Below are 17,417 nucleotides of genomic sequence, written 5' to 3'. Positions count from 1 at the left end.
CGGCTGTCACCTTTCCTTCGCGGGCCGACGAGCCCGTCGCCCGAGGACGGCTTTGAGGGCGGCCCCGGCCGCCGCCAGTCTCCAGAGGCAACTCCAGGCCTTCCGCCACCGGCCCAGACCGGCTTGCGCCCTGCGTGTCCACCTTCCTCATTTGTGCCATGCCCTGCACACCCAGGGACCGCAGTGTACCCTGTCACCCACTCTTGTTTCCATCAACTTCGAAAATGCCAGAAAGCTTCCTCACTACAGAAAGAGCAAAACCGAAAACTGCCGACCCAGAAGTGCGGGCAGAGCAGAGGTGGACCAGCAGGAAGCCGTGGGAGGCGTCAGAGCCGAGCCTCTTTGAGGGGGTTGGCGCTGTTCATGTTTTGTGCTATTTTTCCATTGGGTTTTTGGTCTTATTTCCTTCCATGTTGAGTTGTTTATATATTAGAGATGTTAATTCTTAATCTATGATAGATGTGGCAAATATTTTTTTTCTCCAGTTTTTAAAAATTTGGCTTTGGCCCTACGATGATTTTTCTTTTTTGGTCAAACAACATTTTATCATTTTTAGTTAGTCAAATTTATCAATTTTTTTTACTGCCTTTGAGTCATATTTTAAAAACCGTTCCCTACCCCCAGCCTATGAAGTGTTCACCCGTAAGGTCTTAGTATGCATGTCATTTCATTTTCTTTCACGTAGACCTCGGAACCGTCTGGAGTTCATTCTTGTGTGTGGTGCAGGTTGTAGACCGAGTTTGATCTCTTTCCAAATGGCCATATGGTGGTCTGAGCACCATTAGTCACAAAGTCTGTTCTGACCCAGTGATTTCTGTATGTACCTGGGTGGATCTCTGGACTTTCTATTTCATTCTTCTGGTCATCTGACTACGGAAAGACAAATCTACCCAATTTATTCTCGGCAGAGGACCTCCAAACCCACCTCCTCAAATTTAAACTCAGGATACTCAGACATAAAGGCTGGGCCTCGTTTATCTGGCTCCAAAGCGGAATAAACTGTTGAGTTTACTCACTCTGAAGGTATCAGTCAAAAGAATTAGATAAGCAGCAGTTAGAGGCATAAGAATTAGAACTCTGCATGCAGATGATATGACAGTATATGACAAAATCTACTACATATTATTGACATAACCAGGAAGCAGGATATGGAATTCACATAGAGAAATCCGTACCCTTCATATATAATATAGAGAAAACCCATCTGCAGTAGCGACAAAGAGGATAAAATACTTATCAATAAATTTACCAAACATGTTCAAAACCTGTGTGCGGGAAGCATTAAAACATTCCCGAAAGGCACAAAAGTAGATTTGGACAAATGCAGAGTTGTTGGAAAAGATGACTCAGTGTGATCAATTTGTCGATTGTCCCCCAGAACATTTATACATTTAATGCAGTTTGAATACATACCAAAACATTTTTCTAGGTCCTAAATGGATACTAAAATTCATATGACAGAATAAATATGTAAAAGGAGCAAGGGAAACGGAAGAAGCTGGGCACCCAGGAGAATGGGGTACCAAGATGCCAATGCCGCCACCTGCCGCCTTAGGCTGGTACTGCACCCTCATTGAACGACACAAATCCTGATCCTCTCAGTATTGATTAGCTTTTGGACCCTGACCGTTGTCTGAAAGGAAGCTTGCTGCTGCTGCTGCTGCTGCCGCCGCTGCTTTTGTTTGCCTTTCACTCCCTCACTAAGGGCCCATATTCTGTTTAGCATCTTTAGAGTTCTGGGCGTCAGAAACCAAACCCTGGAGACAGAGCTCAAAGCAGTAAGACACACTGAAATATCTCTGGTTTAGCCCCGATCCTTATCGTGGGGTTTGATTGATGGGAGACTAGAAGAATAAAAGAGGAAGGAAAACTAGCTCCTTGTTGCATCCGATGTTTGAGACACAGGATTTTTTTTTTAATCCGTGTGAAATGGATACCCTAAAAATCATGTTACAGACTAGAACACAGTAGCCTAAGAAAATGTAAAGGGATGTTTTTTAAAGGGTAAAATTGTGACTCATACACATACAAAATGAATACAGGTCATAGATTTTATTTAACTCATTGATGCACGAAGGAACGAGTGAGATGTCAAAACTGGTCCCCAGGAGGACACAGAGGACAGACACACAGACTAGAGACAGTCAGGGACGTCAACAGGAGCTTGCTCAGCAATGAGGAACGGGTCGCTGTCCACGGGGGGATCATCCCCTGTGCCTTCCCTGTGCAGCATTTGTGTACATCTCCGTGGGCGAGGACTTTTATTACCCTCAGTTTTCTGCCACCCAGGGAGTTGTCAAACAGCCCAAAGACAAGGAGTGGTGCAGACTGTTTTAGAATCAGGTAACTCCTGGAAGGGTCCTCGAGGCCAGCAATTTTCAACCTTTCTCATCTCACGGTGCACGTAAACTAATTAACATTCTGTGGGACACCAAAAGATATATTACATTTTTTGCCAATCTGACAAAAGAAAAATAGGTATAATTTTGATTCTTTCACACCAGATGGCTATTGGCTCATGTCATTAAATTTTTTTAAAAATTCATTTCTAGGTCCTATTTATTTATTTTTTAGGGAGAAGGGAAGGGAGGGAGAGAAATAGTGATAGACTGCCTCTCTCACATACCCCAGCCGGGGACCTGGCCCACAAACCTAGGCACGTGCCCTGAGTGGGCATTGAACCAGCAACCTTTCGCTTTGCAGAACTACGTTCAACCAGCTGAGCCGTGCCAGTCAGGGCCACTCTTGTCATTTTTTAAATTTGACAGTCTAAAGAAGAAGGGGTCAGTGCCCCTGACTAAACAGTCAGGTGTTCCACGTTTTAAAAATCCTTGCGGTGCACCGGTTGAAAACTGCTGCTCTGGACAACACAGAGTGAAATGCACAACCACCTTCAAGGTTTCACAGCTGCTGAGTGTAAGACCTGAATTCAAACCCAAACCTATGGTTCCCTAAATTCAGCCTCTTTCCTCTGTGTCAAGTGGCTTTCGGATAGTGACGGGTGATTCCAGCAGAGATTTGTGCTGACCGCTCATCACCCCATTTCGTTAAAAACCCCTTGGTCTCAAGAAGGGAGCCCTTCTTCCCCATCCTGGCAACAGAAACGTCGGCAACGTCCCGAGGTCTCCAAGCCACTCAAGGGCGACCCTCTGTACCAACATCCTCAGAGGCCTGGAGAGGCGGGGAGCCTGGTTGGGGCCTTGGAAGGGCCCCAGTCCGATTTTTGGTTGGAAGTGATGGGGCGCTGGTACAGTCTGATGATGCCTTCATCGTGTAGCCGCTTCCAGAGCATTCTCTCTAAGTTGAAGTCATGGTTGATGTAAAAGACTGTCTTTTTCCACGATGTGTCATAGTAGTGATCCGAAAAGCGCTCGTGGCCCTCGGTGATGAAGCCGTAGGCACTCACCTGTGTAAGGGGAGGGGGAGGAATAGGGCCTGCCTTGCTCCCTCCCAGGCCCCCTCTCAGGGGCTCGCTGTGTGTGGTGGGGCGGGTCCTTCACCCGGGTTCCGCCCCTCGAGGTCTGGGTGCATGCCCCTGGGTGCACCCGCGCCCACTCCAGCCCAGCCGCCACCCCGCACTGAGCCGGCTGGGCTGGGAGGGAGGCGGGGAACACCTCAGAGCGGTTCCCCAGGCCCTCCTGCTTTGGGAGCAGGCCTCACCTTGTCACAGAGCTGAAGGGCGGTGAGCAGCAGGAGGGCCCCCGTGGTGGGGCGGTATAGTCTCCAGTGAACAGTGTCCAGGGTCTTAGACCTCAAAAACCTGTAAAATGCACCCCCCACACTGTCAGAGGCTGCCAGGACGAGAGGGCCCGGCCCACCCCTTCCTCTGCTCTCACCTGTTCTTCATGTAGCGGATCGCGTCTGGGTGCAGCAGCAGGTACTGATCCAATCGCATTGTGTCCCGGAAAGCTTCCTGGGGCCTGCTCCTGCGGGCGGGCGGCTCTTTCAGGCTCAGTTCCCCGCCTCATCTGGTGGGGGCCTGTCCCACCCTTCTAGCTGCTGGCTGCACAGCCCAGCCTGGGGGGAGGGGAGGGCCTGTTGGTACCTGTACCAGAAAAGGCTCTTTTTCACGAAGGTCTGGTTCAGGAGCAGAGTTTCCAGCCAGTCGTAGTCCCGGGTGCCTTCCAGGAAGTGCAGGTAGTGGATGTCCTGGCGACCAAGGTCAGCAAGTGGCCCAGGAGCACCGCCTGCGGGACCGCGGGCTGGGAGGCCCGGCTCTGACCTAGGTCTGCCCAGGCCTGGTCTGGCATTGCCTGCTGCCGCGCTCCCCACCCCCCCACCCCCCCACCGGCCACCTCGTCCCTGCCCTATAGGAGCCTGCACCGGCCCCTTCTCCCGAGCCTGTGCGGCCAGGCCCATTCCTCTTTGCTCACCTTCCCCAGCGGCACGTGCGGGAAACCCCGACGGCCCAGCGCATAAAGTGACTGAGTCAGGGAGAAGGCCGTGAAGCCGTAGAAAGATGTCCGGGTACCCACGTCCTGTTCGTAGCCCTTAATGACAGCGCCGCTCAATCTGTGCAGAAAGACACGGATCAGACAGGACACAGGAGGCAGGAGGCAGGAGGGAGCTGTGTGGAGGCGGGCAGCAAGAGGAAGGGGAAACGGGGAGGCAGCGGTCATAAGCGGAGAGTCCTGGGTGGCCCGGGAATTGTGCCTTCCAGATGCAGGCATGGAACACCTATCAGCTTGCGGAAGAGCCTGTCTCTGCAGGAAAGGTGTGGCGGGGGGCGGGGCGTGTCGCCGGTGGGGGTGGCTCACCGGAACACGTAGTCATGGCTGTCTATCTCGTGGCCCACGTGGGAGTTGTTCAGGATGCCCCCGTTGCCCACCACGGCACAGGTGATACACTGGGTGCTCCCAGCAGGGAGGCGGGCCAGGAGCAGCTGCTGCTGGGCCACTGGGGGGAAGCGCGTCACCACCTTCTGCACCACTGGAACAAGGGGGACCTCCGTTCAGAGTGGGGGAGGGCCAGGGGTCTGGTCCGTCATCTTTCCCAGGGCGCGTGGCTCTCCCCCGCCCCGGGGAAGAGGCAGACCCAAGGCCCAGAGCCACAGCCGAGCGTACAGCCAGGCTCCCGGGGCCGGGACTCACAGGAGTAATTGAGCTCCATGAAGCCGAAGGGGGGCACGAAGTGCTCCAGGCGGTCCCACTCGCTGCGGTTGAAGCGTCTGGAGTCCAGGAAGAGGGTGAGGTTGGGCAGGAAGAGGTTCTGGAGCCAGCGCGACTTGGAAGCTCTCACCTTCACAGAGTCCGGGCAGGTCTACATGTAGAAGCGCAGGTCAGGCAGGGCGCGGCCGGGAGGGCCGTGGCCGTGGCGGGGGGCGGGGGGGGGGTGCCTGGCCGGCGGCTGGGCTGGGTGGCAGGGGCCGACAGCTGGCCTCGGAGTGAGGACGGAGGTTGTCCACCCCCTTTGGCAGGACTGCCGTGGTCCGGAGGCTGCTCTTGGCCCTCAAGGTAAGGGCAGCCTTGTCCGTGCGAGAGAGACGCAACAGCCAAGGACATGGCGTGCGTTCCTGTGTTCTGCCGTGCGCGTGGTTGCAACTATATGTGATCAGATATATTTTCAACGTCGTCCCCTATGGGTGTTTTTCTCAGGGGTGGGAGAGAGGGGAGGGGGTGGAGTTTCCTATGCAGAGGACAAGGTGTTCCCAGGTGGTACTAGCGCTGGGCCCTGGGTCGGGTATTCTTGTCTGCTGTTCCCTGCCCCCTTGCCCCCTTCCCTCCCACAGGTGCCCAACCCCAGAACAGGCTGCACTCTGCCACCCCGAGGGATGGCCCTCCAGGCCTCCCGGGGGCTCCTCACTCACACCTTTCCAAGTGGCCCGGCAGGGACTCGGGGGCCTGCCTTCTCCTCCCTCACTTAGGCCATTAGGGGAAGGAAGGGTGGGGGGAGCCTGGGAGATGAGGGAGAGGGCGGGGTGGGCTGAATGCCAGGAGGCGCTTCAGAGCAGCGTGGCTTCGAGCGGGCGTCGGCAAACCTCACCGTCTGCAGGCTCCCCGCGTCGAGGCTATAGTTTTCCTCCAAATCCCACTTGGGCTCAGACTTGAAGTTGGCGGCCCGCAGCCAGGGACCTGTCTGAGCGGTGGGGCCCCGGGAAGGGACTGAGCTCGGGGGAGCTGGGGCTCGCTGCTTGGGCGGGGCTGCTGCCGTGGTCACTCCTTCTGTGGTTTTCCTCGGGGACAGTCCTGGTCCCCCGGCGGTGAGCGCCTCCGCCTGACGTCCCAGCACGGTTGTCCTTGCTGTGGGTGCCCGAGGCTTCGCTGGCGCTGTCCCTGCTGCCGTGGGCTTTTCGTTCTTGCCCCTCTCTCCTTTGGTTGTCCTCACGTCCTGCCTCTTCGACGACAGTGCCTCTGTCCCCTTGGGGGTCCTCCCCCTGGCCTGGCTTCTCTGGGATGGCGTGTCCGCCGTGGTGTCCGCTCTCTCCTGAGTCCTGAGTAGTGCCGTCCTTGCTGTGTGGGGCTCTCTGGCCTCGGGGTGGCCTGTGACCCGGGGACGTGCCGCCAGGGTGCTGTTCTCTGGTGCAGACCCTCCATGGGCAGGCGTCCTCCTGTCCACGGTGGGTGTGGGGGGCGGGGCCTCTTGGAGCAACTTGGAACACCTTTCTCTAATGTTCTCTCTATTCTGAGCCCTGGGGACAGAGATAACTTTTGATGAAGGATGAAGGTTATAGACACAGGGTAGAAATACAACTAGTATTTGTTCCCACGCTTTGGGTGGACTTCAGATAAGTGTCCACGGGGCTGCGTGGGGTGCTGGGAGCAGAGCTGAGGCGCTGCGGCTGCTCCAGGCACCGGTCTCCGTGCTGGCTTCTCCGCAGCTCCCAGCGGACGCGGGGTCCCAGATTGAGAATTCTAGAATGAGTTGGTGTGGCCCTGGTCTTGACACCTCATAGCTGCCTGGCTCAGTTGACATTTTTATTTTTATTTTTTAAAAGATTTTGTTTATTTACTCTTAGAGGGGAAGGGAGGGAGAAAGAGAGGGAGAGAAATATCCATGTGTGGTTGCCTCTTGTGTACGCCCAACTGGGGACCTGACCTGCAACCCAGGCGTGTGCCCTGAGTGGGAATTGAACTGGTAACCCTTTGGCTCGCAGACCAGCAGTCAATACACTGAGCCACACCAGCCAGGGCTTATTTTAAGATTTTATGTGCCCTGAGCGGGAAACCAGCGACGTTCGGCTTTGCAGGGGGATGCCCAACCCGCTGAGCCCCCTCAGTCCGGGCCCTGGGACGTGGAGTGACCAGGAAAAGGGAACAGCCTATAAGCCTTTGTTCTTCTTCTGTTTTTCATTTTTGGCTAAGTTAAAAAAAAAAAAAAAAGGGAAATTTATTATAAGGCTAGGTAGTGTCCTGAGGAGCCCAAGAGCAAGAAGTGGTCGAGCCTCTGGAAAGGCCCGGGGCCGGGTCTCCGGGCCTTGCTCTCTGCTCCGGCCTCTGCCTCCTTCTCTCTTCCCCTCCGCTCTCAGCCAGCCCGTAACACTCGTTCTGGGGGCTGCTGGCTCTCCATGCCCCCAATATGTAATTCTGCAGGGAGAGGCTCTCACCCGCTTGGGTCCTCTCTCCGTCCCTGGCCAGGGCTCTGGGTGACAGGGTGCGTGACATCCTGGGGCCCACCCCGTGCCTGGCAGGAGGGCAGTCTCAGGAGACGCTGGGGGTTATTTGTCAAGAGCCACAAGGCACCCTCGAAGTATTTATTCTGAAAGAACGCCGCCCAATGTGTGACGGACAGCCCGAGTTAGCGCGGAACATTCGTGATCGGCTTGTGCTGCCTTTGAAGAGCTGAGCCCGTGAGCTTGGGGCTGAGTCTCCCTGAACGACCTCTTAAGCTGATAATTGAGCAGCAGCTCCGAGGACGGCACAGAAGCCTAGGTGTTGACCCCACTTAGCGAACAGCCCTTGTTACCAGGCGGGGGCTCTCGGCAGAGGTGCCGCCATCTCCGCTTTCCAGCCCCAGACCTCAGGAGGTCGGTGGGAGGTGTCCTTTCTGGCTGCGAGCCCCTGATGCGGCTGTGGGTGGGGAGACAAGGTGGGTGCTCTTTTACATTCCACATGTCCCACGCGCAGCACGGACAGCTGGCCACCTGCCTGGCGGTGACGTGGGCCTTGGAGTGATACAGCACAAGACACCCCTCTGCAGGACCATGTTGGGGCAAGAGGACAGCGGCCCCTGGCGGGAGGGTTCAGCCTGCAAATGCTGCAAGTTCTCGAAGACTCCTTTACATTTTACAGGAAGTCTTAGCAATGACCTGGGTGGTGACAATTGTATCATTACATTTCATTTCAACTTTCTGTAATTAAACAGACCAGTGATTGCTAGGAACGTGGGCATTTACAGATTCTCACCTATTCTCAGGTGTGGTGTTTACTGAATATCCTAACTGCTCCTGTCTACATGTTGAGCGCCCTGCATTTGCTTTGGCCAGAACTTACGCACGCTGGGCCGGGCCAGGCCAGGGCAGAGGGTGGGGTGTGCAGGATCTTTTTTCTATTATGAGCCCCTAGTTCAAAGGGACAAGCAAATCAGTCACGGATCACATCCAAGCCAAAAGCTATTTCATTTCACCATCTATCTGGGAAGTAAAAATATAAAATGTTACACTTTGAAAAATAAAGGTATCCTTCAGCAGGGCTCGGTAGAGCTCTGGTCTGTAAGTGAAACAAATAACAGTGATTCTCTGTCACCCTCCTGGAGAAATTCCAAACCACACACCACCAGGGGCCTCTGGAAGCAAAGTCATGGCAGAAGGTGCAAAGTTCATTTACGCCTGAAACTGTGGAGCCACCGTTGGCGGGACCACAGTCCTCCCCCAGGGTGGTGGGTCCAAGAGCACGCCTGCCCGTGTCGCGCCTGCGCTGTGTGGGCCAGGACCCCGCCCAGTTACTGGAGACATGGAGACAGATAAGACGGCTGGAAAAAACCGACTTGGGGTCCACGGCACCGTGACAGCATGGTCGTGACCGACAGCGCTGGGAGGCCAGCCTGGGGTCACGGACTCTGGAGCTTGCGCCCACGCGGGTTTGAACTGAAGTGGCCGGGTGACCGTGGACAAGTCGCCTAACCTCTTTGATCTGCAAGAGGGGGTCGGCGATGAAACAGAGCCCACCTGAGGGGCTTGAGATGCGATCAGCAGCCTTGGCTGGGAGGAGAGCCCGGCCCACTGGGGGCGTCTCACCGTGTCCGTTAAGTCGGCCGTCGGTCAGCCTCCCGTTTCCAACCGCGTCCTGCCTCTTGCCATTTCGGCACCGCTGCGTCCACGCTCCCTTTGCCTGCCGTGTCCCCGCTTGCCCAAACGTCACCGTCCTCGGGCGCGGTGCCAATGCCACCTTCTCTGCGGCCTTCCTGCCCGGCCCCCCCGGCCCCCCAGTGGTTACTTGGCGTTACTGCTACTCTCACACGCAGTCGGGTTAGCCTTTCTGAGCCGCCGCCTCTTCATTTTTGTAAAAGACTAAACACCCTAATCTCGGGCAGCAATTGCGAAGATGTGAGACAACATGCAGAAAGCCCCTCGAGCCTAGGTTACCACCTGGAAATCTTCTGCAACTCTGAAATGGTCATGAAAGTGTGATACATGGCCCTGGCCGGCGTGGCTGCGTTGGCTGGGCATCATCCCGTACAGCAAAAGGTCGCTGGTTTGATTCTTCCCTGTCAGGGCACAGGCCTGGGTTGTGGGTTCGGTCCCTGGTCGGAGCACATATGAGAGCAACCAATCTATATTTCTCTCTCACAGTGATGTTTCTCCCCCTCTCTTTCTCCTTCCCCCCTCTCTCTAAATTAAAAAAAAGAAAGTGTCACAAAAGCGGCAACAGCACTTTGATAATGACTTTCACGGACCATGGGAAACAACTAGCGGGCTGATGGTTTACAGCTCCATCTTATTTCTGATTTTCCTCTCGCCTCTGCCTGGGCAGCTCCGTGGGAAGTGGTGTCCCCTGCAGGTGTCTCTGTCTCAAAACTCCTGTCACTTTTCCTCTCCCTCGGGACCTGTCCTGATCTCCCACGTGTTTCTCCTCCACGGTCACCATCTCAGGCCACGTCCCCTTCACCTTGTGCTTCGTGGCTGGAGTTGCCTCCGGGGGCACCTGCGGGCCTTGTCCCTCCCTTCACGTTGGGATGAGCTGCCTGGGGCGTCTGTCTGTCTCCCACCCTGGCTTGCTGCTCAGGCAGGCTGGTGACTCACGGCTGCTTCCGCTTCCAACCCAGCCGATCCCCTTCTCACAGGCTGTCGGCTCCGCCGTGGCCCTCGTGCCAGGCCCCCTCCCTGCCTAAGGGCCCTTTGTGGCCACCCTCCACCTTCCTAAATGCCCTCCCTCTGCTCTGCAGGGCGAGCCCTTCATTTCCGGGCGGCAGGTCCTCCCGGGCTCAGCCCAGAGGACTCATTTAGGTCGCCTCCTGGTTGATCCTGTGCTGGCCACGCGCCTTTCCCCACTGTCTCCCAGGTTCCTTCTTTTCTCTGAAGCTTTCTGTAGACACTGACTCTGCCCCCCTCCCCCCACCTCTCTCCCAGCGGGCATCCTCGCTCTATTTGGAATGTCTTCTGTAAACAGTACATGGAGAAGTCTCAGCCTGGGGCCCCGTTCCTGTCCCTTATTGTCTGGGCCAGTCATTAACCTTACAGCCACTTTTGATGATGAAAACTCCGTCTAAACACTGAAAAGATGGCCCCCAGCAGCCTCTCAGAGGACAGCTCCCCACGGTGACCTTGGCAGCCACCTCCCAGCCCTTGCCCCAAAGCTGCACAGCACAGCCTTTCCCTGTGCGGCTCTGGTGGCCGCTGCTCCTGGGCCGGAGCCCCCGTCTCTGGGACCTGCATGAGTTTAGCAGCAGCAGCGGTACAAGAAGGCAGAAGAAGCCCCCCAGGCCCCTGGGGTTGCCCCTGGCAACCGGTGCCCCTGCCCAGAGTCCCACCTTCTGAGCAGTCCCCACCCCTAAAAATTCCGCGGCAAAGACGGCACTTTCCTGTGTGTCTGAGTGATTGCTCTGTGTGTGTGTGTGTGTGTGTGTGTGTGTGTGTGTGTGTGGCAGTTTTTCCTTGGCTACCTACAAATAAATTGTAGGTGTGAGGCCAGGCAGGGGCATCTGACCTTTTGGCGTCTCTGGGCCCCACAGGAAGAAGAGTTGTCTTGGGTCACACATTAAATACACAAACGGTAACGAAACCGGAAAAAAAATCTCATAACGTTTTAGGCAAAGTTACGGTTTTGTGTTGGGCTGCATTCACGGCCCGCCGGGCCGCGGGTCAGCGCCTTGGATGGCTTTCTGCAGTTTCCCAGTTTGGGACGTCGGGGTGGGGGCCGCAGCACGGACTGACATTGAGCCTGCGTATGCTTTGCTGAGAACTAGAGACTAAACTGCTGAGGGTCCGCTGTCGGACTTTGCCCCGCGGAAGGGACGCTTGTTACAACTGGAGACTTTGTTTTGCTCACTCCTAGGGCCCCAGCATAGGCTTGGCTCAGAGTCGGGACTCCGTACATTTATTGTGAATAAATTCATCTGAATATATATGTATTTTAAAACCTCAGTGTAAACAAAATTACAAGAATATTCCTTCCCTCACCCCCAAATTCAGTCTAATACAGTCCATGTCTGGTTCAAAGCTCTTTTCCTATCCACTCCCCTGCCCTCCTCCGCCAGCCAGGCCAGAGCTAAGGTCCTAGCTCGGGTGGGCGAGAGGTTGGGGAATCTGGAAGGAGGGGCCGCAAGAATTATGGTCAGGCCGTGAGAATACCGCCGCTTCCTTTTGAAAGCCTTGCTCTGCAGGTGTGATCGCTTAATTGACCACCTGTCGGGGTGGGTGGGGACAGCCGTCTCAGCTTGCGCTGCAGTTCATGGGCTTCTGTCTGATGCTGACATGGTGGGCTCTGCCGGGTCAGTACATGTGGTTTCCCTGGGCGGGGGGCGGCTCTCCTTTGACCTGAGGATCTCCTCACGGAGGTCTCCCGCAGGACCACGGGTCCTTCTGCCCCAAAGCTTTCAGTGTTTCCAAACGCTTTTCTGGAGTGCATGTCCCATTCCTGGGTGGTTCTGGGGCTCTGATCGCTCCATGGCACCAGGGGATGTGCCGAGCCGCCCTCCACAGTCCTCTGGGCTGCGAGGACCCCGGGCCGGGGCAGGATGGCGTGAGCCTTCTTCCCGGCCACACTGCACCGCGGACGATTCCACCACCTTCCACCTTCAGAAATCTCTAGACCGGAAACAGAAACCCTGCTACTTGCATCTCCCTGTGGCCCTGGGGCATAAGGCATCGGCCAGGGAAGGGGACCAGGTGCACTGGCCAGGTGAGTGGGTGTCCCGCAGCCTTCTCCCACCCCCAGAGGGTCGCGCCAGAAATACCAGAACCCTCTGAGCTGCTCTCCCTCCCTCACCTTCTGGTTTAAACTAGAGCAAGTCAGGTTTTTGTCACTTGCAATCAAAAGATTTCTGAGATCTCAGAAAGATGGCGGCGTAGGCAGGCATGGTTTGCCTCCTCGCACAACCACATCAGGATTACAACTAAAATGTAGAAGAACTGTCACACAGAACCGTCAAAAATCAAGCTGGATTATGGAATAAAGAAACCACATCCATCGAGACTGGTAGGGACAAAGATGCAGAATGGGCTGGCCCCACATCCACATGTGGTAGATAAAACTTCAGGAGGGATATCTTGGGAGCGAGGAGTCCCAGTCCCACACCAGGTCCCCAGCCCAGGGTTCCAGGGCCGGGGAGATAAGTCCCCACAACTTCTGGCTGCAAAAACCAGCAGGGATTGAGTTGGTGGAAGAAACTTCTGGAGCCCAGGCAGCTCGTCTTTGAAAACCCACACACAGACTCACCTACTCAGACTCACGCCCAGAGAGCTCCAGCGCGGAGGTGGCAGCATGAAGAGCTTCAGCGGTGCACAGGGAGAGGCTGAAGTGTGGCATTGGGGAGAGCGGAGGCCACTGTCCCTTTCGGAGCCCTCCCCCCGCAGAGCCATGGAGCTGGAGTTGGCAGAGGCTAGTGCCATATCTGAGACTCCACCAACCTGGCTAACACCGTTTGATCTGCCTTGGAGATCCTCAGAGACTCTGCCCCACCCAGTTTATAAACCCACCCAAGCTGCTTTTCCATATAAATGGCCGATCTTGGCTCTGCTTCACAGCTTCCTAAATCCTATCAAACAGTCAACAGCGGGCCTCAGTGAGCCCCAGGCCCGGCACTAGCAGCAGCCAGGTTAGATTCACCTGGTGAAGCTGGGCTTCACCTGGGCATCTCCAAGCCCAGCATGAGTAGCCGCCATCTCAGGTTGCTTTATAGCTCAGGCAGGGCGGCCCTGGGCAGAACACAGGAGGGGGCTGACCTTGGCCTGCATCACACAGGAAACCCCAGGGCCTGCGCACTCACTGGACAGCTACAGTCCACGTCAGGGCACCACCACCCTGCCCCTGCACCGCTGATCCTCCAAGAGGGGTGGAGGTTGGTGGTCAGTGGTCACAGCCAGTCCTTGCAGCTGACTGCTGGCCTGGGTAAATCTCTCCCATTGATCTGCCCACAGCAGCCAAAGCTCAACTGCAAGAGGAGGGTGTACTCAGCCCACATAGGGCGCACCTCAGTATCTAGCTTGGGTGATAGGGGAGGCTGTGCCACTGGACCCTACAGGACACTTACTGCTGGGAAACGCCCTGTCTGGTTTCAGGGACTGTAGCCCCGCCGACAGGCTGGAGGGCCCCAAGGCTGGAAATAATCAGGAGGCCTTGGAGAGGAGGCTCCTGAGGAGACCTAGCCTGTCCCCCTGGCAGGAGCGTGGCTCCTGCCTCTCTGCTTGGCCCTGTGATGGTCGTTTGTTGATGGTGGGTAAGACCCCTCGAGGGAGGGGCGACCTAAGCCAGACATCGGCCGGTACAGGAAGCGGACCAGAAATGGGAGGACAAGGAGAAAGGGCAAAGAGGCCCGCACCCCTCGGCTCGGCTTGGACATGGCCGGAGTCCTCTAGCGGGAAGCAGTCTCCTTGTCTCTTGGTAGCTGCCTCCCTGCGCCTGGCTTAGGCTGGAAACAATACAGGAATCAGCCCTAAGTCAGATCTGGTGGTTCCGGGGAAAATCAGGGCTAAAAGTAAATTCTTTAAACTGTACTTTGTTCTTCCCTCAAAAGCTCTAGCCAGCTCAGGCTGAGAAGGACATTTACATTATTCACAGATTCTAACCCTATACCCTTAGGCGCTCTTATGTTTACCATGCTCTCAAGTTTAGTCTCTCTCTTGTTTATACTAGTCTCCTCTCAGACCCACGTAAATCAGTGTATTCCCGCCATTTGTTTTCTTCAAAACATCACCCGTTCTCTGTGAACATTAACATGGATGTCATGAGCTAACCTGTGCATTCCTGTTAACCTAGCCCCACTGATAACCTTTTCAATAAAAGCCTTTGGACAAAGGGACTCGGAGCCTTGCCCACCAGAAGGCTGTGCCACTGCCTTCCCCACCGGGGGGAGGTGCCACGGGGCTTCTCCACTAAGGGGGAAGTGCCATGTCCCCTCTCCCAGCAAACAGAGAAGTGTTTGCGACAATTCGTGTTTATCCCCCTCATCCGTGACAACCTCCAGGCGGGCTCTGCAGAATCCAGAGCCCTGCTACCACCTCAGCTGGCCCCTGCCAGTTTCCCTCTGATTCAGGAAGCGCCACGCTCCCCTTGGCTCCACGCCGCCCCCAAGCGGCGGTTGGGGTGCTGCCCGGCCCGGAGGAGCGGCGACCCCAGTGGCACTCCCCGACGGCGGTGCGCCGCGTCTAGCCGCTGCGCAGCACAAAAACCTACTACATTAGGCCACACTACCAAGACAGGGCATCCTGACAGCGCTGCCTAATACATAGAAACAAAGACAGGGAGGCTGCCAGAACAAGGAGACAAAGAAACACGGCCCAAAGGAAAGAACAGAGCAAAACTCCAGAAAAAGAGCTAAACAAAATGGAGATAAGCAACCTATCAGATGCAGAGTTCAAAACGCTGGTTATAAGGATGCTCAAGGAGCTTAGTGAGGACCTCAACAGCATAAAAAAGATCCAGTCAGAAACAAAGGATTCAGTAATTTAAATAAAGGACAATTTATAGGGAAAAAACAGTAGAGTATATGAAGCTGAGAATCAAATCAATGATTTGAAACATAAGGAACCAAAAACAACCAACCTACTAATAAAGATATTAGTAGAAGATATAGAGGATAATTTACATAATTGTGGACTGGGACAGAGTTTCCTAAGAGCTGCACAAAGTCTAGTGGCCATAAAAGAAAAAATAGACAAATTTTATCTACATAAAAATCACTTGTGTATGATATAAGATAAATGATACAATAAGAACAACTTCCCCTCTCCCCCAAATATCAGGCTGGAGAAAACATTTGAAGTATTGTTATGTTTATAACAGGAAAGGGTTAATATTCCTAATATACCAAAAAGTCCCTACAAATAAAAATAAATACTTTTTTAAACAAGTAAAAGATATGAACAGGTCATTTCATCCAAAAATACAATTGAGTAATAGACTTAAAAGGATCCTCAGATTCACCAGAGGCCTGAGAAATGCAAATTAAAAAGAGGAACACCCTTTCACGTATCAGAGGATTAGACGTAAATATCATGATATCCAGCGTTGCCACAGAGAACAGAGAAGTTCTCACAGCAGCTGATGTAACCTTTTCAGGGTGATGGGACGGTATCCATTGCTATTTAATGTGAACAGAGCCATTGTCTTGGCAATTCCACTTCTAGAAATCTACCTGCAGAAATGCTTACGTAGGTACACAACAATGCGTGAAAGTGAGCAGCCACCCAAGTGTCAAGTGATAGGAGCTGGTTAGATAAATTGTATCCATTCTACAGAACACTGTATACCCCCACAAAAAAGAAGTGGGGAGCTCCCCGTGTCCCGGGGGGAGGATGCCCGCGACACAGTGTTGGTTTAAAAAGTCAACCTGTGGAACAATGTGTATCTGTCTGTCTATCATCCACCTCCGTCCCTCCCTCCCTCCCTCCCTGTCGACCTACCGACTTAGCCACCTGTTGTCAGGGCTTACACAGCATAAGGTCAAGAGCACAGGGTATGGAACCAGAACGCTGGGTTTGAGTCCTGGCCCTGCCACCTCCTAGCAGGGTGAACTGGGTGTGGGTGAGCCCCCTGCGCTTTCAGGGCACACGCAGTCGTACGAATTAGTGAGTTAGTGCCCGGAAAGCACTCGGGACCGCGCCCGGCATCTAGTGCTACAATGGCACAGTAACGATGTGCGTGCCCAGGCATTGAGAGCGGTCAGCCCAGGGGAACGAGTGGAGACCGGAGCACGTAATGGGGAGGCCCCCCCGCCATCTTGCTTTGCCTTTCTGTGTTTTTTTTTAAACTTCACAAGAGCACATATTACATTCCAGTGTTAAGAAGTGCGAAACAAAACGTTTAAAAACTGCATCTAGAAGGCACAGGATCCCTCGCTGCTGGAGATGGGCTTATTCTGTCAGAAAACTGGTCTGGAAGGTCCTCCTGCAGGATTAATGGGGAATCCAGAATTTGAGCTGCATCCCCGATTTCTTAGGGAGAGTATGGTTTGAAATGAATGGAGGACACAGGACAACTCTTTCGCCCCAGAACACAGAGAGTGGCACATAAGAATCAACCCCAAAGCCGCCCTCCTGGCTCACAGTCCCGGAGGGGAAGGTAATCCTGTTCGGAATCCCTGCCTTCCAGACACCCCGCACCGTACTTTCAGGCTTCTGCCTGCGCTTCCTCAACCACGAGCCCCATGGCCTCGGGGCCTTGGTTTCCTGCTGCCTCCACCTCCACGTTCCCCGGGCTTCCCCTTCGGTTGTTTTTGGCAGTGGTCCCCAGTCCCCGACACCCCGTGTGGATGCAGCGGTGGGTCGGAGTGCCCCAGTCCTCTCCACAGAGTTCCAATTTCCTCTGACAAGTGAGGACAAGCTGGGAAAGGGTCGGGATCTTACCTGGTAGGCTTTGTGTTAGGTTCCTTAATGAAGGAGGGCAGGGTGATCAGCAAGAAAACCGACATGGCCACAGCCAAGGGCCAGACGGCTTGGCGCAGACGGCTGGGCCTCCACAGGCACGACCTCATGGTGGTGCATCAGGCCCCCGGGAGACTGCTGTGCGTCCTGGGGCTTCGACACAGACAGCAGCGAGACTGACCGCTGGGCTATCTTGGGTTGGGGAGCACACGCCCTTTGTCCTCATAGTAACCACTCTGATAAACGCCAAGCTGTTCCACCTTTGCCAGGGGGAGGAGGAGCCACCTTGGCCGCTTTATGGAGGCTTACGGGCTGGCACAACTTGAAGGAAAACCCCTTCTGTTCAAACAAGTTCCCATTCCTTTTCTTTGTCACTGAAGCCAATTTCCGACGGTAGAGCTTTACGAGAAGCAGACACACGTTTGATGGAACGTCACGGTCATTAGGTTCCAAATCCCCC

The 17,417-nt window shown here is 54.8% G+C and overlaps 1 protein-coding gene across 1 annotated transcript; it reads right to left on the bottom strand.

Moving 5' to 3' along the window:
* Nucleotides 1-2,149: 2,149 nt before the first annotated feature.
* On the bottom strand, nt 2,150-17,206 carry ST6GALNAC1 (ST6 N-acetylgalactosaminide alpha-2,6-sialyltransferase 1). Its single transcript, XM_054593306.1, has 9 exons — nt 16,940-17,206; nt 5,983-6,628; nt 5,091-5,259; nt 4,758-4,929; nt 4,374-4,512; nt 4,046-4,149; nt 3,837-3,926; nt 3,661-3,760; nt 2,150-3,406 (listed from the first exon to the last, which is right to left on the bottom strand). The coding sequence occupies exons 1-9, from the start codon at nt 17,065-17,067 to the stop codon at nt 3,164-3,166; spliced, it is 1,791 nt and encodes a 596-aa protein (XP_054449281.1). The 5' UTR covers nt 17,068-17,206; the 3' UTR covers nt 2,150-3,163.
* Nucleotides 17,207-17,417: the final 211 nt, after the last annotated feature.

Source organism: Pteronotus mesoamericanus, unplaced genomic scaffold (assembly GCF_021234165.1).
Source record: "Pteronotus mesoamericanus isolate MK-2021 breed Mesoamerican mustached bat unplaced genomic scaffold, CSHL_Meso_final scaffold_408, whole genome shotgun sequence".
In the NCBI taxonomy this organism is placed as follows: domain Eukaryota; kingdom Metazoa; phylum Chordata; class Mammalia; order Chiroptera; family Mormoopidae; genus Pteronotus; species Pteronotus mesoamericanus.
This window is presented reverse-complemented; position numbering and strand designations above follow the sequence as displayed.